Source organism: Musca vetustissima, unplaced genomic scaffold, assembly GCF_032173495.1.
Source record: "Musca vetustissima isolate MV318-11 ecotype Yass unplaced genomic scaffold, APGP_CSIRO_Mvet_v1 utg41383, whole genome shotgun sequence".
NCBI classification, from domain to species: domain Eukaryota; kingdom Metazoa; phylum Arthropoda; class Insecta; order Diptera; family Muscidae; genus Musca; species Musca vetustissima.
This window is the reverse complement of record NW_026874319.1, coordinates 53,073-79,278: the sequence shown is the minus strand read 5'-3', so window position 1 is coordinate 79,278 and position 26,206 is coordinate 53,073. Positions and strand designations below refer to the sequence as shown.

At 35.0% G+C, this 26,206-nt stretch overlaps 1 protein-coding gene across 1 annotated transcript in view; it reads left to right on the top strand.

The window, feature by feature from the left end:
• LOC133332562 (pituitary homeobox homolog Ptx1) overlaps positions 1 to 23,041 on the top strand; it is a 53,593-nt gene extending 30,552 nt beyond the window's left edge. Inside the window, exons 3-4 of the mRNA XM_061540940.1 lie at positions 3,429 to 3,685; positions 22,406 to 23,041. Of these exons, the coding sequence (XP_061396924.1) occupies positions 3,429 to 3,685; positions 22,406 to 22,987 (839 nt within the window). The 3' untranslated portion in view covers positions 22,988 to 23,041. The remainder of the gene's footprint in view (positions 1 to 3,428; positions 3,686 to 22,405) is intronic.
• Positions 23,042 to 26,206: the final 3,165 nt, after the last annotated feature.

Sequence of the window (26,206 nt, the reverse complement as noted above, 5' to 3'; positions counted from 1 at the left end):
AATCGGAAAAGATGTGTGACCTTTGTATATGGACTTATATCGAAAATGTTTTGTACACAACAAGATCCGGTGATGCTAAAATGTAGTCATATGGGTTAAAAAATGCGAATGGGACTTTCCAAAAAAGCTAAAACAAGGACTGGAGTTGTATATGGAGTCTATATGGGGACTAATAAATACAGACGAGGGTTTCTAACCAATGAGAACCCAAAATACCAAGATACATATACCTTGGAATCCTCAAAATACCGACATTTTTAGAGGTACCGTTATGGGGCCTAACTTGGACGGATTTATCACAGTTTGGAGTAGTATCAATATCCGTGCGAAATTTAAGGGCTCTCTCTTAAATATTACATGCTATATCGGAATTTTAGCAGACGAACGCCTTAGAATTTTATTCGTATCAAGAATATAAAGATACTTTATGGAGGTGTTGGAATATTTGGCGAATATTTGGAGGTGTTGCACACGGAATAACATATTGAACATAGAACCCGCCTAATAGTGAAGGTATTTAGTTTTTGCATAAAATCTTTGAGGACCCTTAAAATATTAAAAAAAAGTCCCTCGCTGATTTTTTTTAATTAAAAACTCCCTACCTCTAAAATTAAGTTAAAAAAATTTGGTACTTTCAGAATACCGAAAACCCCCTCTCAATAAAAGTCAGTTATCGACTTTCCGATAATATCGATAATTTATGATCTTCAAACCCAACGGTAGCAGCAGTAACTGTCGCATTCATGCTACGTTGTCGTCACAACTGGTCATAACACACCTATTTCGGCAAACCGTCATACATACACAATCGTAAAAATATATATGTTTGTAGTTCCCCTACTCATAAATCGGTGGTTAGCATTCTCATGACCGTGATTATTTTGATAGAATGCGAAGGAAGGGCACCCCAAAAATAAACCAACACAGAGGGGGGGGTGCATGGCAGGAATACAAACTTCAAATCAATTTTGATAAAGCAAATTTCCTTTGTCGGCAAATGTTCGTTCTAACCAACATTTGATTATGATTGTGGTGGCCGATTGTGGTGATTTCATGTACCCAAGTACTTAAAAATGTTCTGATATTGTTATTGTACATACTTATGTGTATGGATGGATGGATGGCTGGCCTGGCTAAAGAATTCCATAACAAAAAAAATGATTGATCGATATATAGAATTTTTCTATGTTTGAAAATTATTGTTGATAGCTAATATTTTGTGTTGTTGTTTTTCGAATGTTGCTTTGTTTGGAAGCTCAATAAATCTGTTTATAGACAAATATAAATTTAGGCTAACTACTGATATGACCCAGAGCGGCATACTACAAAAATGTCTTTGATCTGAAGTTTTTTCAATAAATTTTCAATTGAGTAATAGCTGGAATATGGTAAAAGTTTTTGTAATAATGGAATTTAAAAAAATGGGTGAAGTGACCCACCATTTACAGTAGTAGGGGGTAGCTTTTTGTGTTATTATTAAAGCAGTTTTGCGGTAATTAATTTGTCAAACATAAGTGCCTAGGTTTTGCTACCCTTTCCCCCAAAATTTTCAGTATTTTTTTTGTTCTCTAAGGCGCCCCTTTTTGCTTTAGTTCCTCCGCTGATAAAAAATACGTGTAATAAATGTTTTGTCAACACGTTAATAAATGTCATCGATTTTTTGTAAATTGGAGGAATTCTAGGTAGCTTATCTTTGCCAGTTTGGGTTCTTTTATGTTTTTGGATGGTTTTTGATCAACATTATCGATTTATGTTTATTTTTGAGGAGTTTTCAATTATTATTATTTGTTAATTTGGTGGTTATACGTTTTTAATGATTTTTGATAAAAAAAACAATAGACATATATGCAACAACCTATTATTACGAGATATACCACTTCGAAAAGTCAGAAAAACCCATCAAATGCCAAAAAAATGGCCCCGAAAATCCTGGAAAATATCTTATATCCGACTATCTTTTATTCTATAATATTCTCTATCCGTCTTTATACCATTCTAGTCCTTGAGGAATTATCCTTAAAACCTCTACGCTTCATACCCTGCTAGTCCTTTAGGAATTACCCTTAAAACCTCCACGCTTTATACCCTGCTAGTCATTGAAGAAATGTCTTTAAAAACCCTACGCTTTATACCTTGAGAAATTATGCCTTGAAAAATTATCCATAAAAAACCTACCCTTTATGTCTTGAGAAATTGTCCATAAAAAACCTACGCTTTATACTCCGCTAGCCCCTGAGGAATTGTCCTTAAAAAAAATACGCTTTGTACTCTGCTAGTCGTTGAGGAATTATTCTTAAATCCTGATATATTATTCTTATAAAATCTATACTTTAGATCTTGGAAGTCCCTGAGAAAATATATTCATAAACGTGTGGGAAAATATTCTCAACAACTATACAGTAGACCCTAGACAATTTTGGGAACATATTTTTAAAAATCGACTTAGAAGAGATTCCTTAAAGACAATGACAAATGAAGAGATTTAAGGTTCTATGCTTGTTTTCAGAATATATTATGAAGGACCAGCAGAGGCTAAAGGGAGATATCTACGCTTTTGACTCTAATTATCTTTCAGAGTATTTTTAGTCCCTTAGAAATTATATGTGTATTATTAAATGTACGCTTTAGCCTTTTAAAAAAAGTCACCCTTTAGCCTCTGGTCGTCCTTCATAATATATTCTGAAAACATGCTTCAGAATCTTAAATTTCTTCATTTGTCATTGTCTTTAAAACATGCTTCAGAATCTTAAATTTCTTCATTTGTCATTGTCTTTATGGAATCTCTGCCAGTCCTTCAGAAAAGACTGGAAGAAGAAGAATATTCTGTAAAAAATCCAAAACAAATTTACATTTTAGAATCTTGTAGCCCTACCGAAAATATTCAGGAAATAATTTAAGCTTTAGACTCTACCTCAAAATATATTCTCAAAATATACTCAAGCTGCTTCAGCCTCCGCTAGTCCTCTCTATGCCCACGCTTTAAAAAAAAAAATCCACACTCAATCCGAACAATATTCTCTAGACTACTCACAGGGAATATTCATAAAAAATTACGGCCGGTGTTCTCACATTACACTTTCAAATCCGAATTTAATGTCCAGAGAAATATTCATAAAATATTCTGAAAAAATGACGTTGAACTTCTGATAGTCCTTAACAAATCCTAAAAATCTTGTTAATTCGCTGTTTCGAAATCCTGGGATATGTTTTAAAAATATCAGACTCTTAGCTTCAATAAAACCAAATTTACACGTAGGTTGGATATTGTCAACACAAATTCAAAATTGTTATATTAATTCTGTTAGCAATGACTTACCCGATCTGGTAGTAGTCCTCAACCTGCAAATAAATAAAGAAAAATAAAATTATTTAATATATGTTTTTAAATTCATATTTTTTCTAATGTATTCATCATTTATTTTTTGCAGGTAATAATCGTTCCCTCAATGAAACAACAATTAAAACGGAAAACATATCAAATTCCGGACATGATGAACCGATGACAACGACCGCCGATGAACCGAAAAACGATAAGAAAAATAAACGTCAACGACGTCAGCGTACACATTTTACATCACAGCAATTACAGGAGCTGGAGCATACCTTTAGTCGTAATCGTTATCCGGATATGTCGACACGTGAAGAAATTGCCATGTGGACAAATTTGACGGAGGCCCGTGTTAGGGTAAGTTAGAACTTAGATAAAAATTATTTGTTTAACAAGAAGAACGAAATATGGAGACAAGGAATGTTTTGAAGGAAGTTTGCCATGACATGTTTATGGTGATTGATTAGTCAAAAAATAGTATAAAGAAATTAGGTATTTAATATTTGAATATCAGAGCAAAAGAGAACAGGGTTGCCATTATCAAAATAAGCGAAGAGAACAGTGTTGTATGCGCCAGTGTTAGTCCCCTTGGCAACCTATCTGCCAACATATAACCTCACATTTTGTGTTTTCGTTATACAGTTTAAAAGGAAAATTTATTGCTCTGCCATCCAAAAAACATTTTTCCATACAATTTTGTTGAATCGTAAATTTCATTTGAGGTTATGTTGTTTTGTTTGCCTGCGCCATTGGTTGGAGAGTACAAAATACATTAAATGCTTTAAAAAGGCAGATTAAGCTTCTGTGGTCATAGGGCGAAAGGAGTGGAAGCGAATTCTGTTGTTGTCGCAATGGAGTCATTGTAATTTTTCTGGTTGTTGTTTATTTGTGGTTGTTACAAAAAAAAGTGGAAAAAATCTGCATCTGAAAATAAAAACAATATTTACACCATTGTTGTACAGCTGCTAAATGGCTAGCTGCCTGCAGGGCGGGTTGGCTGACAATGGTAATGTGTTGCAATGTAAATATTATCATTCCCCCCGGTGAATTGCAGTGGGAATATTGAATGCGGTATGGTGTTAAACCTCCTACCAAAAACACCAACACGTACAAAAATCCCACAACAGAGTCGAAGCCCAGCAGCAACAACAACAAAGCTGTATATTTTCGCGCAATGCAGTTGCAAAAAACAAAAACAAAACAAAAAAATCCACAACAACACAGCACAGAAAGTCTGTCCATGGACCAAAAACTCACTGTTGCACCATTTTGTAAAGTTGCCATAAATTTCAACACCATGTTTGCAGTGGTTTTACTAACAGTAGCATCAGCGGTTTTTACCACAAACAACCTCAATACCATCATCAGCAGCAGCACGAAGTCGGGTACTATGGTTGTAGCCATTGTGTTCTGGCATCATCAGCAGTATCACACCCTGCCACCCAACCCAACCACCAAAACATTGTTTTCCGGTGAATGGAGGTAGATTGCTGACCAGTGCTTGTGAGGCTGGCTGGGTTGCCTATTCTGGAGCGTTATGGCCATTCATATTTTAACTTAACTTTATGTCTACAAGCTAAAGTTGCCATTTTTATGAGTCTATGTGGATGGTATTTTATTGTAAATTTAAACAAAATAAAATGCCTTAATTGAGAGGGAGATTACGGGCAGGTCCGGAAAAAAATAAATACAAGAAAAATTATTTTTATAATGCCGCAAGGAGAGAAATTCCCTTGGACGGTGGGTCAATTTTTAAGAGCTTGCGATATGCTATGAAAAAAGTCCACAATGCACACAAAGGTCATGCAATGAACCTTTGAAAAATATTCTTAAAAAGTCTACACTTTAGACTCCGCTAAGCCCTTAAAACATCTAAATTTAGACTCTGATAAGCATTAAGAAAAGGTCCTCAAAAATCCACGCTTTGACTTCGATATTCCTCCTATTAGCCTTAGGAAAATATTCTTTAAATGTAAACGCTTTAGACTTTGCCAAACACCAATAAACTATTCATAAAGAATCCATGCATTATGTCCTGCTAAGCCTTTGAAAAATATTCTGAAAAAATCCGCTATTTAGCCCTGAATAAGCCTTGAGAAAATATTCATAACAGTCGATGATTCAGACTCCGCGCCTTAAACTCAAATAAACCACTGAACGAGTCAGTCCACCGAAGGAGTCAGTTCACTGAACGAGTCAGTCCACCGAAGGAGTCAGTTCAATGAACGAGTCAGTCCACCGAACGAGTCAGTTCACTGAACGAGTCAGCCCACCGAAGGAGTCAGTTCACTGAACGGGTTCAATGTTTATTATTATCGTTAACTGAACGACTTAGCTCACTGGATGCCGTCGGTCACAGAACGACATTAAATTTTATTATCTTACTAACAGTTTCCTTCTCTGAAACTCTAACTTTGACCAATTGAACTGAACGACGTGAAACGCGTTGAACCAAAACAATTTCACTTAAAATAATAGAATGAGCAATTGGATTCCAGGTCCATAGTGGCCATCATAGAATGCGAGGCTCAGAAGGTCAAATGCGAATAATGCAGTACTGTTTTAATTGTATCTGGAGGTCAGGTAATAATTTTAAATAATTTTAGTTGATCCCGAATTTAGTTGCCGTGCCAATTGAACTGAGTGACCATTTGAACCACATAAGGCAACTGAACCATTTCACCACCATTTCACTTTTAAAAAATATGACCTGAGTTCTTTCGATCTCTGAACTAAACGGTATTGCCCATGACTATTCTGAGAATTTGCTATGTTTTGAAATAATAGTCTAAAGAAATCCTCGCTTTAGTCTCTGAGACGTCTTGAGGAAATATTTTTAAAAAATCCACGCTGAACGAGGTGAACCAAGGCTTAGTTTATTTTAAAAAAATATGACCTAGTTCCTCCGATCTCTATGAAAAGCCTAGAATAATATGCCCATACCAAGCAGTGTTCTTCACAGTAAAGTCTGTGGTCAGATCGTAGTTTATTTTTCAAAAGAATTGTCCAAAAAAACTTCTATTTTAACCCTCATATTTCTTGGACTATTGTGCAAACTCTTTCCTGAAGAAAAAATGAACTAGCTTAATTTAGTTCAAAAGTTCCTCTTAGCTGTTCAATCGTTGCTTGGATGATGTCAGTTAAACCGGCCAATGAACGATGTAAATGAACATTTAGATAAAACCCTAGGTGAACGAGAACAAAAAGGAACGACTAGAGCAAAACGAACTAGAGGTACAAAAGAGTCTAGTACCGATGGTTCCATTTGCAGAATACCGATGGTTCCTTTTGCAATTCTATCGAATTAGACCAAGTTGAACATAGGAGTTTTTCTTGTAAGGATTGTAATTCTATTGAGTAGATATAGAATCAAAGATTTTTGTTGAACTCGATGGATACAAGCAAGGATTACAGCAAATTTAGCAGGATTACAGCAAATTTAAAATATTTCTAGCCACGAGTCGCCTTAGACTAGCACCGCTTCCAATTGTCGGCTTTAGTCCTACAAACGCTACCAGGCTACCTATGAAATGGGTATGTCAATTCTCATTCTATCGAAAGAATTTTAATTCTACTGAGTAGGTTTAGAATCGAAGATTATTGTAGAACTGGAGACAAAACATTTTACCAACGATAAACTTACTTTTTCCAATGGAGCATCTTTACTCGAAGATCAATTGCTATGGAAGAACTTTCCCAGGCTTTTTCATACAAACTAAATAGCTTCTTTTTAATGTGATTACTAGTTCTATGAAAATGTCATTTAATCTCCCGAATGTTCTTCATACGTCGTCTTGCATGCCATTTGAAGATACTATTTCTCCGTTTTGTGATTCCTCTTTAGATAAATACTTCTCTTTTTATTACTCAGCTTTCCTTAAGATCTTCAAAGAAAGTTGGATCATGTCTAGAATTCTCATAGAGGTATTTAATTTCTAATTTCGAATACCTATAAAAATCCTATTATTTGTCGAAAATAGAACCTGTGAGAATATCATATTCTCAAATTTCTGTTCCCACACACCATTTAAAAAACGTATTTTCTTAAGGATTACCAAAATCTCACTTCTAAAGCCCTACATAAATACCAAATCAGCTGACTGCTTCAAACATCTGTTAGAAGTGTTAAAAAACAATGACTTCTATGTCAATAAACACAATGAACCCTTTTCCCCGAAAACGCTACTCACTCAACACGCACAAATGTCAACAACTCGTCATATAAAAAAATCAATGTGACGCTTACAATTATGATTTGTAAACATGGGCAAGTATAGATGGCGCCTAGCGGCAAACATAAAAAGCAATATCTTCATAGAACGCCAAACAGTAGTCCGGACAAGACGACAGAACAACGCATAAACCCTCGTTCATTTTTGTCAGGACAACGACACAAACAATTATGATTATTATTTTTTCTTTTGAGAATATGATTATGATGATTGGTGTGTGACGAACAAATGTCAATACCAACAAACTATACCCATTATTGCAACAACTCCACATTTGTTTTGTGTAATGATCGATTGTCAGTGACAGTAATCAGACAGATACAATGGGCAAATAAGAGCGACTTACCGACACCAATGGTCAGAATTGGAAAAAAAAACATTTGGAAGTGTGTCTGTCTGTAGACAACATTTTTTGAACAATTCTAATTAAGGTGATAATATTTGATAATGTTATCTAAACTAGTAAAAAAGGTGTTTCGTTTTGAGGAAGACAGAGATTTGTTATGGTTACTTGCTTTCCATGGGGATTATGGTGTTATTTTGTGAATTATGGTATATTAATACAGGTGGCGCCCAAACAGAAATCAAGATAGCTATGTACTTTCTTTCGTCATGTGGGAAAGTATTAGTTTTTTATTTTTAAAAAAATCAATCAATAGGTATTAACTTCAAGTGGGGATATCATGAATCTTGATATTGGAAAATTCGGAAGGAAAAGTTATTTTGAACGATAATATACAAGATTGAAAAGGAAGGGGGAATTGTACGGTGTTTATTATTTTTTGGAACAAAAATCGTACATGGAGACATTCATAATACTTTTAAACCTCCTAAGAAGTTTTGAACCGCCTCGAAATGTTTTACTTAAGAACCAAAAAAACCTTACTCGAGTATGTGTATATTAACTACAGATTTTCAGGTGCATAAATATCATCTAACTATTGAACAGCTCAATACAATCGGTATTCAAAGTATTAAATATTTGAAAGTGTTGTTACAATTATGAGTATCCCAATCGGAGTCTCAGTCTAGGAATACTTAAGTCGATTTTCGATTAGACTGCCCTAGCTCATACGATCTTTTCCATGAACCATTTAATGGAACTAGTTCCTTTGTGAACTAAACGATTTTACGTGCGACTAATTGATAAATCGAATTTTCATGTATCAAAATTTAGTTACTGGAATTATTTTTTTATAATTTTTTCCTGCAAATAGCCAATTTCGTTCCTGAAGCCGTTTGATCTTTTCGGTTCGCTCTACAAAAGGAATTAGCCATTCATTTAGTTCCATAATTCATTTACGTTCAATCGTTAATTCAGTTCAATGAACGAGAAGATCTAGATAAACGATTAAATCAAAAGGAACTACGAGATCGAGAACAGAAAAGAACGACTGGAATAAAATTAACTAGATGAAAGAAAGAATCGGGCATAGTACCGATCGTTCCTTTTGCTGAATAGTTTATTCGATTTTTCACAACCCAAAAATTCAATTCTAAACAGTTTCTTTAAAAGTTTTCTTCTGCACATTTCCTGGAAAACTTTTTGCCTTAAATATTCATGTTTGCATTCTCCGTATTCTCCATTTAAAGTATTTCTCAAATATGCCTTTGTCCTTTTTGTTATACGATTAACTTCAAGTCAAACAAAACTATTATTTTTACTGCACAATATTTTACTGCTCTCTGCTTCGGAATTGTAGAATAAAAAAGAATACCATATTGTCTCTTCTTTTGTAACGAAAAAAAAGCAATACAAAGAAGTAGAACACAAAAAAGTTGTGTTTGCACAGGATAATCCCTTTTTTATAAATTGTGTTAAATTTTATTACTTTTATTTGTATCCTGCAAACAATGAAACTTTGAGAGAGGGAGGAAGTATTGTTCCAGCAACACTATATTCTGACTTGGCTGGGTTACAACTACAACCAAGGGTTGTTTTGTTGACTAACATCATTAATTTCCATGTGGTTTTTTTGGAATTCATTTGAAAATCTAAATAACTCTAAAGGGAATAATTTTCACCACCACCATCACCCTTTCCCAAAAGAAAAATCATTTCTCCCCCTGTCGAGCTAAACGCAAATTCAATGTTGATGACAAATTATAAAAGCATTGTTTAACATTTAGATTTGATTCTATTACTGCGGCCCGAAACCCATCAATTTTATGAGAAGACGAAAGGGCAATAAAATGCCTCATATAATGTAAATCTATATGGACTGAATGGTTGACTGACTGGCTGGATGACAGAAAAAAGAGCACAAAGAGAGGGGGAACTTGAATCGCAACAGAAGCAAGCCATATAAATTACAACAATATGGATATCATTAGGTGTAAAATATGTTTTTGTTGGTTTTTACCGCTTGCAACACATGTTAAAATTGACATAATTTCGCATCATAAAAATATTCCATATTGTAAGGACAAAAAAAGGACACAGACACTTGTTTGTTTGTGGCCAGAGGTAAGATGATGATGATGGTGGTGGATCATCGTCATAATGGCAATTACGCCACTACTGAATAAAGCCAATGATTATGATTACAATTACATAAACTCTGGTGCTTTCCCGGTGTTTTATTTCCTTCAACTCCCAAACTCTTCGGCATCATCCCTTGTCTTGAGGAAAATGAGAAAAGTTTTGCGCTGTACATAAAAGTTTCGATTATGGTTTTGCGAAATGTGTAGAGAATTCGAATATACCAAAATGTGAACAAATGTTCAAACGATACAAATTGTTGTGGAAATTTGCATTAAAAATCCATGAAATTACCATTGCAGCAGCAAAAACAAATTTGTCATCATCATAGCTGCCATTAGTGTCAACATAGAAATGTTGTCCTTTCTCTTTTTGTCAGAGCAAAATAAAAGTTTTCTTTTATTGCATTGCTTTAAATGCCGGCAAGTAATTGTTATTCTCTAAACAGCTGTTTGTATTTCGTTTGCCGTTTTGCCTAAAAGTATGCAGCAGGTCTTGTTGGTATTTGTTGATATACTCCTAATTGTTATTTTATGACTTGAAGAGATATATTCTCATTCTAATGTTATAAGACAATTTTACAAACAATTTTTACAGACTACTACTATAAGACAATTTTTACAAACTACAATGAATTTATTTGAGAGGAGAAAAAAATGACGATTTTGTTTTCAGGATCTAATTTAAATCATCTTTTTGATTCGATTAACTAATATAGTTCACTCAGATGGACTAAGTATTTCACACATTCTTCGGATATTCTTAAAGCGCAAAAAGCTGTCTAATAGTTTCGATGCTAATGACACGAAGTTCTCATAACGAAAAGTTCCGATGGCTCCATTCGGATGATATTTTTTGTTCAAATGAGAACTCATATTTTTACAAGTACGCTTGATATGTGGATTACAAAATTGAACAGATTTTCTGATATCTGGTTATGTTTCCATTTTCCAAATAAAGCGAAGAAATTAATTCGATTCAACAAAATAAACTATATGAACAAAAGAAACGAAACTTTAAACTATTCCGACCGTTTATTTCACAGAGTAGTTCAATCGAAATTAATTCTATTCAACAAAACAAAGATGAACAAAAGAAGCGAAACTCCGAAACGAGTTAGCTCTAAATTTATGTATTTCAGAAATGCAGAGGAAAAACCCCGAGAACAAAGCTTTCTGAAACCTTTCAGACCGGGTTGAGTTCATTATTGAGCAAAGTGAACTAGAATTAAAACTGAACTTAAAATATTCTGACCGTTCATTTCATTGAATAGTTCGTAACTACATTACATTCAACTTGGCATTTCAAGGGATTTAGATGTTATTGTTTTTTTTTGGAATGAGGAAGTACTAACGTGGGAAACGGAGGAACTCCAAACAATGTGAAATAATGGACTAAACTAAATGACTCAGGGTACTTTTCATATGTTAATATCTCCCGACGAAAACCTCCTGCTGCTATTGAGTAGAGTTTGACAAACTCTTTCCTAAAACGGTTCAATCTTCTTTGTTTCGAAACAACAAGGTCGTTCATTTAGTTCCGCAGTTCCTATTCAAGTACAATCGCTCATTGTTAGACCTGAGTTAATCCGGTCAATGAGCGATAAGATCTACATGATAAATGAACAAAATCATCGGACCTATTGTCTATCAACCCTTTGAACTGGTTCATTCTGGAAGGTTTCAACTATCACAGTGTGCTAGGATATTTCAGCTGAAAGAAAGTCTTTGTATTAGCAACTCATCATTTATAGAATCTGTCGGTCAACGGACGGACAGAATTCAAAATAATACTAAGTGAACGTAAACAAAGATGGGCGACTGATAATGAAATATATGAACTATCACCGATCGTTCCTTTTGCTGAATAGTTTTATTTTTCAAATTAGTTCGTTCTGGAAAGTTCTAATCATTCGGTGTGATAGAAAAATGGTTTCGAATATATCATCTGATGAGTCTGTTGGTGGCTTGGAAACGGAATGAGAATTCAGGGGGACTTTTTCGAATCACCAATTGAATCGATATCGATACATGTATTCGGTTGGATTTCCTGCCAATTCAAAAAAAAAAAATTTTACAAAAAATGTGGACTTTATGAGACTTTGTAGAGGTGTTGTGTCCCCCAGAATTGAAGTTGATTGAACGTAACATAATGTATACGCTTTGTCCTTATGTGGCTTGTTGTTCCCGAATTTTTGAAAATCGTCTATATTTTCTCTATGATTTTATTCATGCTATATTTTTTGAGGTTCGGTTTAAAAATTCAGCTAAAAATTTCTAATACGATAATACTGGGGAATTTTCCCTCCATTAAAATTCTCCTCCACAATTTTTGACATCACCTCAATTCGGTACTAAATCAATTTCCACCACATTAAATTTCAACAAACATATAAAAAAACACACAAAATGTCCTAAAGAGACTCCAGTACATACATACATACATTTTTCAAATGGTATGGTATTTTTATGGACCGCAAATATCTAACCAACTTTAATCCCATTCGAACTGTTTTTTTTAACATTCACAGACTAGGTAGGCTAGCTCACCTTTGATGGTGTAACCTAAAGGTGGTGGTTGTTGGTCTGGCAGCCATATGGCGACAGGTGTTGCCAATTGTGTGTAAAGAACATTCATATTTATCGCATTGGCACACAAAAAATGAAAACGGGAGTAGAGCAAAAAAAGAAAAAACATCCTTTGGACAAAAAAAAAAAATCACCTCTCTCTATGACAGAATAAAAATAACCATTAAATGCTCGTTTTTACTAACCAAAGTTCAAAGGTATAGAAAATATGTGTATGTGTGTGCAGCATACATAAAAATATGTACATATGTATGTATGGGATATGTTCGATTTGACGACTCCATTTGAAGACATAACAATGGCTTACAGGCCATCCGGTCGTTTATTTCTATACAGAGGTGGAGGAGAGTTTTTTAAAAATCCATAAAGTCAGCCATTAATGGTTGTCGCGGGCATAAAAATACCCTCACACATAAATGCCATTGGAGGCTTACAAATGGTTGGGGTTTGTTGTTGCTGTTTTTTCTGCGCTTGATTACCAATTTTTGTCCGAGTTTCGTACCAAAATGGTTTTGGAACACATATTTGGTGGGGATTAATACGAATTAGGTTTAATGGAATTGAAAAGTCTTTTTTTGTGACCAGCTTTTCTGCACACAAGGTTATATAGACAGGGTATTTGTAGTAACTTCGATGTTTTTTTATAGATCTGAGATTTTCTTTTTATTATTATTGTTTGAATTGGTTTCCAATTGGCTAAACTTCTGAAGTAAATAGAAGAGAGCGGGACCATCGTACACACTTTACAATTTAAATCAATTACTTGGGGTATTTTCATGGGAATACATTGGTACACTTCTTTAATTACCTACAACTATGGAGAAGAGGGAAGGGAATGTTTGAGAGAAAAAGAGAGATAAAATAACATTACTGCTGGCTCGTGTCTCGGAGGTAATTAAAGGCAAACACAACTAAAAATTACCGAAAAATCAGCAATTTCACACTTCGAACTAGAATTCTCACACATACATCGAGAAAAGGTTGCCCGACCAGGTTCTGATTACCTTTTACTAGGGGTGAAAGTAAATTTTCGTCCTTTAGTCTACATTTGTTGCATTCTAAAGTCAATTAAATTACAAGCATATTTTTGGTAGGACGTCTGTGGTGGTTGACTGGGTTGCGTGCACGATTATTTGGCATAACTAAATTGTAACACGCGCCTCCACGCGTTCTAATGCTTAATTAAAATCTCATATAAGTTAACTGTTGTCGTGCCGAAGTGATTTGATTTCAGGATCTAAAGAAATTGGAAAAACAAATATTTGCCTTTTGGTGGGAAAAAGGAATGAAAATGAAGATGTCATCCGAAAGGCTCGTTTGCGGGTTGACAAGTGTAACGAATCGGCGTAAATTTTTGCATTAGCTGGATAATGAGCTTCGAATTTCAGTTTCATTGGAGATTATGGGAAAATTACAAAAGGTTTATGTGGGAACATTGTTTTTTTTTTATCAGAGAGAAGCCATGACAGGTCCTTTCTGCTCCCAAGAGAATATGTCATGAGCTAGAAATAATTAAAAGGTATTGACGAGGTTTATTGTCTATAGACATATTTAAAGGAACTTCTTCTGTTCTTACTATAGAAACAAATCTATAGCGGAAGGTAACTTATGACCTTTGAAAAGTCCTCAATTTGAAGGGAACCTCAATACAAAGGGGACCATAGCAAGGCGTAGATTTTTTAGACAATTTCTTTTTTTTGGGACCATAGCAAGTCGTAGATTTTTTAGATTTAATTTTTTTTCAGGAAGCATAGCAAGATGTAGATTTTTAAAATATATTTTTTCAGGGTCCTTATCAAGGCGTAGATTTTTTAAATGATATTTTCAGGGACCATAGCAAGGCGTAAATTTTTTCAGGGACCCTAGCAAGGCGTAGATTTTTTAAATTACATTTTCAGGAACCCTAGGCAAGGCGTAGATTTTTTAAATGATATTTTCAGGGACCAAAGCAAGGCCATAGCAAGGCGTAGATTTTTTAAATGATATTTTCAGGGACCAAAGCAAGGCCATAGCAAGGCGTAGATTTTTTAAATGATATTTTCAGGGACCAAAGCAAGGCCATAGCAAGGCGTAGATTTTTTAAATGATATTTTCAGGGACCAAAGCAAGGCCATAGCAAGGCGTAGATTTTTTAAATGATATTTTCAGGGACCAAAGCAAGGCCATAGCAAGGCGTAGATTTTTTAAATGATATTTTCAGGGACCAAAGCAAGGCCATAGCAAGGCGTAGATTTTTTAAATGATATTTTCAGGGACCATAGCAAGGCGTAGATTTTTTAAATGATATTTTCAGGGACCATAGCAAGGCGTAGATTTTTTAAATGATATTTTCAGGGACCATAGCAAGGCGTAGATTTTTTAAATGATATTTTCAGGGACCATAGCAAGGCGTAGATTTTTTAAATGATATTTTCAGGGACCATAGCAAGGCGTAGATTTTTTAAATGATATTTTCAGGGACCATAGCAAGGCGTAGATTTTTTAAATGATATTTTCAGGGACCATAGCAAGGCGTAGATTTTTTAAATGATATTTTCAGGGACCATAGCAAGGCGTAGATTTTTTAAATGATATTTTCAGGGACCATAGCAAGGCGTAAATTTTTTAAATGATATTTTCAGGGACCATAGCAAGGCGTAAATTTTTTAAATGATATTTTCAGGGACCATAGCAAGGCGTAGATTTTTTAAATGATATTTTCAGGGACCATAGCAAGGCGTAGATTTTTTAAATGATATTTTCAGGGACCATAGCAAGGCGTAGATTTTTTAAATGATATTTTCAGGGACCAAAGCAAGGCGTAGATTTTTTAAATAATTTTTTCAGATGCCATATCAACGCGTAGATTTTAAAATAATGTTTTCAATGACCATGGCCAATCAAGGTTTTTTTTTTTAATGAAGAAGAGCCTTCAAAGGTTTGTATGTAAAGAAACAGAAATATTGAAAAAAATAATTTCCTTTACAAACAAAACAGAGGCAGAGAGAGAGAGAGAAACACAAAAATTTGCCCAGAAACCAATTGATTTCCAATTGAAATGTAATGAAAAAATCCATGTATCCTCCTGTGTCACATCGACAATTAATCATATTCTCTCCCAACTATAATGTCTAATCATTCAAATTTGTTTACACTCAAAAAAAGAGAATCTGCACAAAAAACGGAAACAAGAAATTGCACAAATAAATAAATCACAACACACACTCCCCTTACCTACTATCTCCTCTCAAAAAAAAGGAACTGAAAAAAGCGAAAACACTTTTTAACCAAGTCTTTATTTGGCAATTAGTCAATATTTGTTGACATTTGTTTCATGGCAAGAGTAACCAAAAAATCCAAATCCAAAACTCCCCTTAACTTGTCATCATCATCAATCAAAACTTCTTTGCCTCGGAGTTTTTTTTTCGGTTTCCAATCGAAAGTTAACGTAGCATAAAAATAGCAACAATTTTGTGCTACTATTTTTTACCTGATGCCATAAGGACAAGATTTAGTTTTTCTGTTTCTGCTGGTATATCCATCCATCCTACTTGTAGTCTATCATCACCGAGCAAAACCAATTAAGATTTGCGAAAAAAATCCCTCTTGCAGATTTTCACTATTTTTTTTTATTCGATTTGGGTATGATGGACCCTTAAGTGGAAGTTAACGAGTGGATTTGAGTTTTTTGTTTCGTCTTCATCTCTCTTTTTATGGTTAAATGTTTAGATGAATTGCTTTATGGATGAATGGTTGAATGGCGGACAGTCGGCCAGCCTGCATAAGGATGCATTTGCTTGCCTGGGGCATGGATAAAGGACCATCGTCGTATCATTTACCAAATGATACGTGAAAAGTGACAATTGACGAGATCGATGACGTTGGCAAAAAAATCCATTTCGTTGTTACTTAGTTTGCATGGCATTGAGGGCAATGCGAAGTGATATATGAGTCATGGGAAAATTATTGGCAGTTGGTCAAGTTTTTTTGGGGGAACAGATTTTTACTTTTTTTTAAAATTTTCGCCTTCTAATGTGATAATGGGTTACTAAATAATATCTGAATACGTAAGCACCTGTAAATATTTACGTGTAACTCCCACACTTAGTGAAGAAATATTGAGAACAATGTAGTCCCGAAAAATATATATAAGTCCACGCAGAACCTTGAACAAATTTTTTACATTACCGATTGAAAGTTTCCATTTAGAAACTATTACAGTCAAACTCGTTTTTAACGACATCGTTTTAACGACATATCGGATATAACGACAGTATCCAAAACTCCCGAAAAATAGTTCTGTTCTTTAGTAGATATTGCTTATAACGACCAATTTCTCCAATCCCTTGACCGTCTTTATAAGCAGACCCGAGTCTACTTATTTTTCCTGAGAACCCAGATCTGTTTTCTAGGAACCGGGAAAATTCCTCTTCTAACAGAATTTCTAGATAAAACCAGTGAGCGGAGCAGTATAGTCGGACGGGGCCGACCATACGATACCCTACACAACTTCCATGAAAATCTAACTTTTTGTGGTTCTATATTCTGAGATTTGGCAATATTTCGCGATCTTTACACTCTTTTGACTGGCTAGAGGTCAGCAAATGTTACTAATAATCAGTACAGCCCCTCTAATTACTTGTCCAGATTCCCTTCGCCGTGGGTTGTGTTGTGATGTTCGGCTTTCGACTCGAAAAGTACAAATAATTAAATTTTCGGTCCACTTCATCCGAAAAGTTATTATCTGATCATCACCTAACATTTTAGGCGTTGTCCTTGACCATAACTGGAACCTCATGGAACATTTCAAAGCGATCAGCGCTGTATTTCCGCCCTCCAGTGTTGTAATAGGTTACTAAATAATATATGAATACGTAAGTAGCTGTAAATATTTAAGTGTAACCCCCGCATCCGAGTACCTACGACAACATAATTGGTATCAATTTAAAGGTCAACCACTCCTCTTGGATATACTATCAACTTCTCGGATCTATGTCCTTCAGTCGTAAATATATACGCTATAGAATACAAATTTTGTAATTTTTCACACAAAAGTTAGGGTCCATTTGACCCGCTAAATATTGACCGTTCTTTATTAAAACTGGCATGCTTATTCTTTGACCCGATCCCCTTCTCCATGCAAAAATTCGCGGTGTTTGGGCCATAATTGTGAACCAGAAAATCAGACAAAAATTTAGTTTTTGGTCTGATCTTTTCCAAAAACAATAGGGGTCTTCATTGGCCAGAACCCATCCTACATGCAAAATTTCGTGAAGATTGGTCCATAACTGTGGCCTGTATCGTGTTTACAAATTATAATGGACAGACGGACGGACACATGTCTAGATCAACTCAGCTAGTCGAGATATGACGATCGGTATACTTAAAGGTGGGTCTAGGACCAATATTTCGCGGCGTTACAAACATTTGGGGCTGCACAAAGCTATAATACCCTCACAACATAGTTGTGTAGGGTATAAAAACAATTTTCTTAGAGATTTGAAAATAACTTTATTTAATTTTCTATTCACCTTCCCCTTTATCCTCTCCTCTCCACCTTCTCCATTTCTTTTATGCATCAACTTCATTATAACAGACACAATTTATTTTAATTTTAAAAAGTTAATAATTTTTTCGTAGAAATGCAAAAAAAAAATCCACCCAAACCAAAAACAAAAAAAAATTCCAAAACTGGAACTTTTTTTTCACATAAATTAATATTTGCCCATAATTCATGTTGTTGTTGGAGTTTTTGTAACATTTGCTCGCTATGTGTTTTATTTCTTTTTTCTTTTGTTTTTGGGGGTAAATAAAAATTTTTGATTTATTTTCTTGCCATTTTTATATACACACACATATAAACGAAACACAAGAACAACAACAAAAATAATATACATTATGTCTATATATACATACATATTTAAAGATATGTATACATTGTGAAATATTTATATTTGTTGTTGTTGTTGCTGCTGTTGTTGTATACGTTTCTTTTGTTTGTTGTGCTGCTCTCGTTTTTCTCATTCATTCAATATTTATACACCAGCAAAACGTGATGTTATAATTCTTCCATTATTATTTTTATTGTGGGGGTGGCTTAACATTCATTTATATAGATATGTATGTATGTAGGTCTGGATGTATTTATATTGGAGGGTTGCCATTGCTTCGGAACCGAGAGAGAGAAAGAGTCTATATTTATGTAATATTCAGAATACTGAGTATTTAACAAACATACATACAGACACCATGTTCCGACAATGCCAGTACTTACTGCCATATACAATTTTTCAATGTAGAAATGTGGGGAAAGGGGTTTTGGTGAGAGGTGGGAAGGGGGGAAAGGGAATGCAAAAAGAACAAACAAAAATGTAAAAAAAAACAAAATAAAACAAGATTTTCAAGTATGCTACGTGAGTACGAAAAGTGTATTTATTCTGGTGTATTTATGTGTATTTTATAATTACTGCACATGCGTATTTTTGATACTTAAATCTGCCCTGGGTAGAAATGTGAATCTAAACCCCCTCCACTCCCTGCCACTCATAACCCAGCATTGGCAGGCAGCAAGTCCTTTAGTTGGAAGTTTTTATCCCAGAGCCTGGCATCTAAAAATAAAGGAATATTATGGAAAGCCCCCTCATCACTGTTGCCATGTTACACCAGCCATCTGTGTTTTGAGAAGTTCCGCACAGAGGGTAGGAGGAGTAAAATCTTATTTTATTTCAAAAAAAAAAAAAACGGAAAAAAACAAAATAAAACAAAATAAAAGATGGCGTGTTGTATTCCACGAAACAAAATAAATATCTACAAAAATGAAATAAATTCAACAATGGCACACAGATTCACAAAGTGCAGAGGGTAATTTGCTGCCATACCCCACAGCCAGCCATCCCCCCATGGCTGACTGACTGGTGGGTTCCAGCAATATGCCAAAGTACATTTATTTTCATTTCCAAAAAGAGAAAATACGACATTTTTGATTGAAGTAGCTTAAAATTTAATATTAAAGTTGAGAGAGGAAAAAAACAAAACAAAAACAAATAATTGGAATTGAAAAATTTCCCAAAAATGGCATCATCTGTTGCAGAATTTTTGAGATCAAGAAAAAAAAATATTAGGGAAAGTAAACATCGTTTTAAACAGGTCCATAAATTGATATTTTTGACATATTTAATTTTTTTTATGAAATTGGGGACAACATTTAATTTTTTCTATGGAAGAGAATGCAGGGTGCGGATCAGGGGTTTGAGTATCGAAATTTGTTTCCAGAAGCATGAGAAAAAAATGTTTAGAGGTAAATTGCTTCTAGAAGCAAAATGAAATATCAAACTACAGACTCGCAGGTTGCAATATTCGACTTCGGACCTTGAACATACCAAAAATTATGCCTTACCTCCTTTATACGGGAGCTATGTGGGAACATGGACTTACATTAAAAATGTTCTGCGAAAAAGTTACGTGAGCTATGCGGGAACATGGACTTATGGACTGAAAATGTTTTGTGAAGAAGTTGTTTACCCAACAAGATCCCAAAAAATGGCACTTTGGAATGCAAAAATATTGTCATATCGGTTGGAAAATGCATAGGGCCATAAAAATACCTACAAAGGGTCTGGAGCTTTGAATAGGGCCTATCCAAAGAAGTAGACCAATTTGGAAAAAATTTTGGTAGGAATATTTGCGACCTAATGAGAACCCCAAATAATGAAATAGATCCACTTAGGTTGAAAATCGTGCCCAATCTCCCAAAAATATCGAAAATGGGAAGGTAGCATTATTTTGGGTATATACCAAAATCTGAATCGATATTGATAATTTTTGGAAGGGACATTTGTGATCCAATGAAAACTCAAAATATCAAATTAGAGCCACATCTCTCAAAAATATCGAAAATCGGAGGGTACCTTCATACGGAGGCAAAACCAAACCTGAACCGATATTGATAATTTTTGGTAAGAAGTTTTGTGTCGCAATGAGATTTCAAAATATCGAATTAGAGCCCAAACGGTCAAAAAACCTGCTCCAAGCTCCTTAAAATACCGAAAATCGGAGTGTAACATCCTATGGGGGCTATACCAAAACGTGTTCCGATATTGTGGATTTTTCGTAGGAAGATTTGAGACTCTATGCGAATCTGAAATATCGAATTTGAGCCAATTCGGTCAAAAAACCTGTCCAAGCTTCTTAAAATACCGAAAATCGGAGCTGTAACAAAAATTGGATCGAAATTGATAATTTTTTGTTAAGAAGTTCTGTGATCCAATAAGATTTCAAAATATCGAATTAGAGCCAAAACGGTTATAAAACCAGCTCAAGCTCCTCAAAATACCGAAAATCGTAGGGTACATCCTTTGGGGCCTATATCAAAAAGTGGATGGATATTGATAATTTTTGGTAGGAAGATTTGAGACCTAATGAGAACCCAAAATATTGAATTGAAGCCAAATCGGTTAAAGAACCTGCCCAAGCTCTCAAAATACCGAAAATTAGAGGGTACTGTTATATGGGGACTATATCAAAACGTGAACCGATATAAATAATTTTTGTTATAAAGATATGAAATCTAATGCGAACCTAAATTGTCAAATTAGATGCAGTTCGATTGAAAAACATGCCCAGAATCCCCAAATTCCGGAATTTCGGAAGGTATAGTTATATGGAGAATATGCTAAACGGTGGACCGATACGGATTATTTTTGGTATGACCATTTGAGACCCAACGCGAACTCAAAATATCAAATTAGAGACAATTGGGTTGAAAAACAGGCTCAAAATCTTCAACATATCGAATAATGAGGGTTGCCGCTATATGGTACCTACCCTGAAACATAGGCCAATATTGATAATTTTTTGTAAGGAGATTTAAGACCCAATGCGAACCCATAATATAATGCGAACCATAAAAAAATACCGAAATTCGCATATTGGGAATGTACCAAATCGTGGACCAATATTGATAATGTTTGGTATGAGGATTTATAACCTCATGGGGAACCAAAAGATGAAATTATAGCCAATTTAGTTGAAAACGTGCTCAAAATCCCCAAAATATCGAATAATGAGGGATACCACGATATGGGGACTACCCCGAAAAATGGTCCAATGTTGATAATTTTTGCTAGGAAATTTTTTTACTCGTTGAGAATCAATAATATATATATATATATATAGCCAATTCGGTTATGAAGCGGTACTCCATCTCCTAAAAATACCAATAATCAGAAAGTAGCGTTATATAGGGCCTTTTCCAAAAAGAGGTTCAATAAAAACAAATTATAGCCAATCCGATAGAAAAAACACGTCTAAAATCTCCTAAACACCAAATATAGGAGGGTACTGTAATATTGGGGGCTAGACCAAAATATGGACGGATATATCGCACTTTCAATACCAAACATACTTAGAGTATCAGAAATGTGTGTGTATGCAAAATGTCATAGCTCTCTATTAAGTATTACGAGATCTATCGGCATTTCCAGATTCAGGTAAATCGTCTGTAAATATTTCGAGATGTTGCAAAGGAATGACGGAGGTACATTAATGGTACATGGCTGCCCTCTGGCTGAGAACGTTTAAATTTCTTCAATTTTTTCAAAATGTTTACTTATTTTCTGTATAGCAATAATTCGGAATGCTTTGAGGACCCTTCTTCCAACGATTTTTATCTAATTTGTCATTTCAGGATTTGTGGGCAGTGAATATTTTCTTGTCTCTCCGATTTTTATTTCTCCAATTTTTATTTCCTTGCCAACAAAAAAACTAATCAATGCCATTTTTTTCATCTCTCTTCCAGGTGTGGTTCAAGAACCGTCGTGCCAAGTGGCGTAAACGTGAACGCAATGCCATGAATGCTGCCGTTGCTGCGGCCGATTTCAAATCTGGCTTCGGCACCCAATTCATGCAACCATTTGCCGATGACTCCCTCTATTCATCGTACACCTACAACAATTGGACCAAAGTTCCCTCACCGTTGGGCGCCAAACCATTCCCATGGCCTGTCAATCATTTGGGTTCGATGGTCACAACAAATCACCATCAGAATTCGGTAAATTGTTTTAATACTGGGGCCAGTGGTGTGGCGGTCAGTATGAATAATTCCATGTTGCCCGGCACTATGGGTACCACATTGACAAATAGTAATGTTGGAGCTGCACCCTGCCCCTATAGTACACCTGCCAATCCATATATGTATAGGGCGGCGGCCGAGCCCTGTATGACCTCAAGTATGTCATCGAGTATTGCAACGCTGCGCCTGAAGGCTAAACAACATACAACCGGTTTTAGTAGTCCCTATTCGGCACCATCACCCGTGTCGCGTTCCAATTCGGCGGGTCTATCGGCATGCCAGTACAGTGGGGTGGCTGATGTTGTCTGAGAAAACGCCCTTGGGGCTTTGCTGAATCAACATCAACACCATTTGCATAATTTTTCGTCGTCATCATCGTCGTCGGGTAATCATCAAAGTGGGGGAGGAGGATCAGGTGGGGGCAATAATTTGGGCAACCATTGTGTTAATCTGAATAGCAATTTACAACATCATTTGCAACAACATCATGGTAATATGCACAATAACAACAACAATTTATTGATGGATCATCATCATCACCATGGAGATGGTGGGGGTGGTGGTGAGGATAAATCGCCTCATGATCATCATCAGGGTGATATTGGTGGTGGTGGTAGCGGCAATGGTGGTGTTGGCGGCAATTCAAATGGTCTCATGGGTTCCAATGGCAACACTGATGGCGGCGAAGATGATGAAGATGTTATCGATTGAAGCGGCAGCAGCAGCAAATCCCGGGCAAAGAAACTACAAAAACAACAACATCGGCCAAATCTCCAATTGGGAAATATCAAAATCTTAGATTTAAGTTCTATGGGAAAAACAAATATAGTTGAAGGATAAAAACCAAAACCCTAAAAATCAATCAACGTGTTTTTTAGCAAAGAAATGAAAAAAATAATAATTGTTATTTGTAAAAAATATGTCGTAACAAATTAAAAAAAAATAATTAATAAAAACCCCAATCATAAATAGTTTTGTAAGCCATGATAATAAAATAAAAAAAATGTAATTTATAAAATATAAGAAAAAAAACAAAAATCAGCTGTTTTGGAAAGCTATAAACAAACTGACTAAGCAACACAGCTGCTTTCCACACAAAAACAGCTGATAGGGTTGCCATGTCAAAAGAAAACAAATCAAAAAACAGCATGGAAAATTAAACAACAAAAAAATGTATTTTATAAAATACTTAAAAAAAGAAGAACAATAACTACTTTAGATTATATTTTTTTTTCTTTTTTCATTATAACCAAAAAATCATAATAATTATTATATATTAAAAAATAGTTTATTTAAATCATAATTTCATTCAAATTTTTTTCTGGTCATTTAGCAAGTTTTTGTTCAATTATCTTTAATATCTTTTTTTTATAAACACAAAACCAAAAACGAAACACCTTTGTAAATATTAAATACAATTTTTAGGATAACCACCATTTCTCCAAAGACCGCCAAAACCAAAAAACTTATTTTTAATTTATACCAAAAAATTATTTAAATTAATCATTTTTTAGCAATTTTTTCTCATTCATTACTTATTTCTTTTTAAATTAATTTAGTCAATTTATGTATTTGCATTTTTTTAACTTTTTATCATACCAAAAATATCATATTTTTCAATTTTTTTTTCAAATTCAAATACTTTTTTTCAAATTTGTATTTTTTTAAGTAATTATTTTTCGTATCATAATAAATACAAAAAAAAAAACAAACCTATAAATAGACTTCTTATCATCTCTATACATATTATTATTATTGTAAAACAAAAAAACATATTAATAATGGAAGACAAACAAACAAATATTAAAATAAATATCTCTTAATATATAATGTCACACACACACACACAACAACAATAAAAACAATTAACCGTTTTTATGAAAGTTGTCTAGTCGTATATAAAATTTGAAGTATAACACAAAAAAATAAATAATTAATTATAATAACAATAATTCAAATTAATACAAAACAAACCAAAAACAAAACAAATGTATAGTTTTTAAGGACTTTAATCAAAAACAAACAAACCAACCAACAACCAAAAAAATAAGGAAGAACAATAAAAATTTAATAAAAATCGAAAATTTCAAGAGTTTTGTATAAAACACATTTCCTACAAGGGTTCAGCACTTACTTACTTAGCTGGCTTGTGACAAAACTTTCGTTTCATAAGCCGAGCTTAAAAAAGATTTCCAGGCGCATCGGTCTTTTGAGCAGTTTTTCCAGTTTGAAAGGTCATATTCGGCAATGTCGTCTTCCACTTGATCTTTCCATCTTATTCGTGGTCTTGCCCTTCTGCGTGAACCATCAGCTGGTTCGCTTTTATATGCCTTCTGGGCTGGGGCATCTTCATCCATTCTCACAACATGACCTAACCAACGTAGTCGCTGCAGCTCAATACGTATAACAATGTCGATGTCCGAGAATAGCTGGTACAGCTCATGAGCGATATTCAACGTCAACACAGATCGGCCCATAGATCATCCGGAGAACTTTTCGCTCAAACACTACAAAGAGCTGCCTCATCTGATTGAGCAAGTACCAATGCTTCAGGATACATACAACAGCACGGGTAATATCAACGTCTTGTAGAGTATGAGTTTGGTCTGGCAAGAGGTGGCCTTGCTTTTGTGTTGCTTACTCAGACCATAGAAGCAACTGTTGGCCAACACAATTCTACTCCGGATCGTTCACTACCTCGAAACTGTTGTTGCACATTATATGCGATGGGAGGGAATAAGTCTCCTATTCCTCTATAGTTGGCACATATCGTCTTGTCTACATTTTTGTGTACGGGACACAGAATGCTGAGGTTCCAATCATTGGGCATGCATTCCTCCTGCCAAATTGTACAAATCAGCTGATGCATACTCCTGACCAGCATCTGACCACTGGTCTTGAATATTTCGGCTGGTAATCCATCGGCACCTGCTGCTTTATTGTTCTCCAGCCGATTAATTGCTACTCCGACCTCATCTTGGCTAGGTGGTATACAATCTATACCGTCATCTCTTATTGGTTCTGGGGTATCTTCTTCACCGCCACTATTTGATGAAATTTCTGAAAATACGTTTCTCCTCTTTCCTTTTCACCCGATAATTCTCCATAGCATTACGTGTTGCTACTGTTTGCAGGATTGTCCTATACGCTGCGTTTTCCAGGCCAGTAGCATTACGACACTCCTGATCGTACCATGGGTTGCTTGATGGTGGTTTTTGGTACCCAAGTGTTGATTTTGCTGCAGTTTGTAAGGAGTGGGCAATTTTTTGCCATTGTGCTTCTATACAATTGCCGGGACAAGAAGTGCTTTCGTCAAGCAGGCGGGTAAGTTGAGCGGAGTAGGCCTCGGCCACCTGTTGTATTTGTTTGCAGTTTTTCGACGTCGAGTTTCCGTGTTGTATTAGATTGCACTTTTGCTACCATGTTTTGCTGCCGCGAAGTCTATCAACCTCATGCCGTTGTCGAATGTTACTTCATGAAGGCTAAATTTTCCGACGCCAAAGATATTTTCCCTCCCGGTTTTGCATT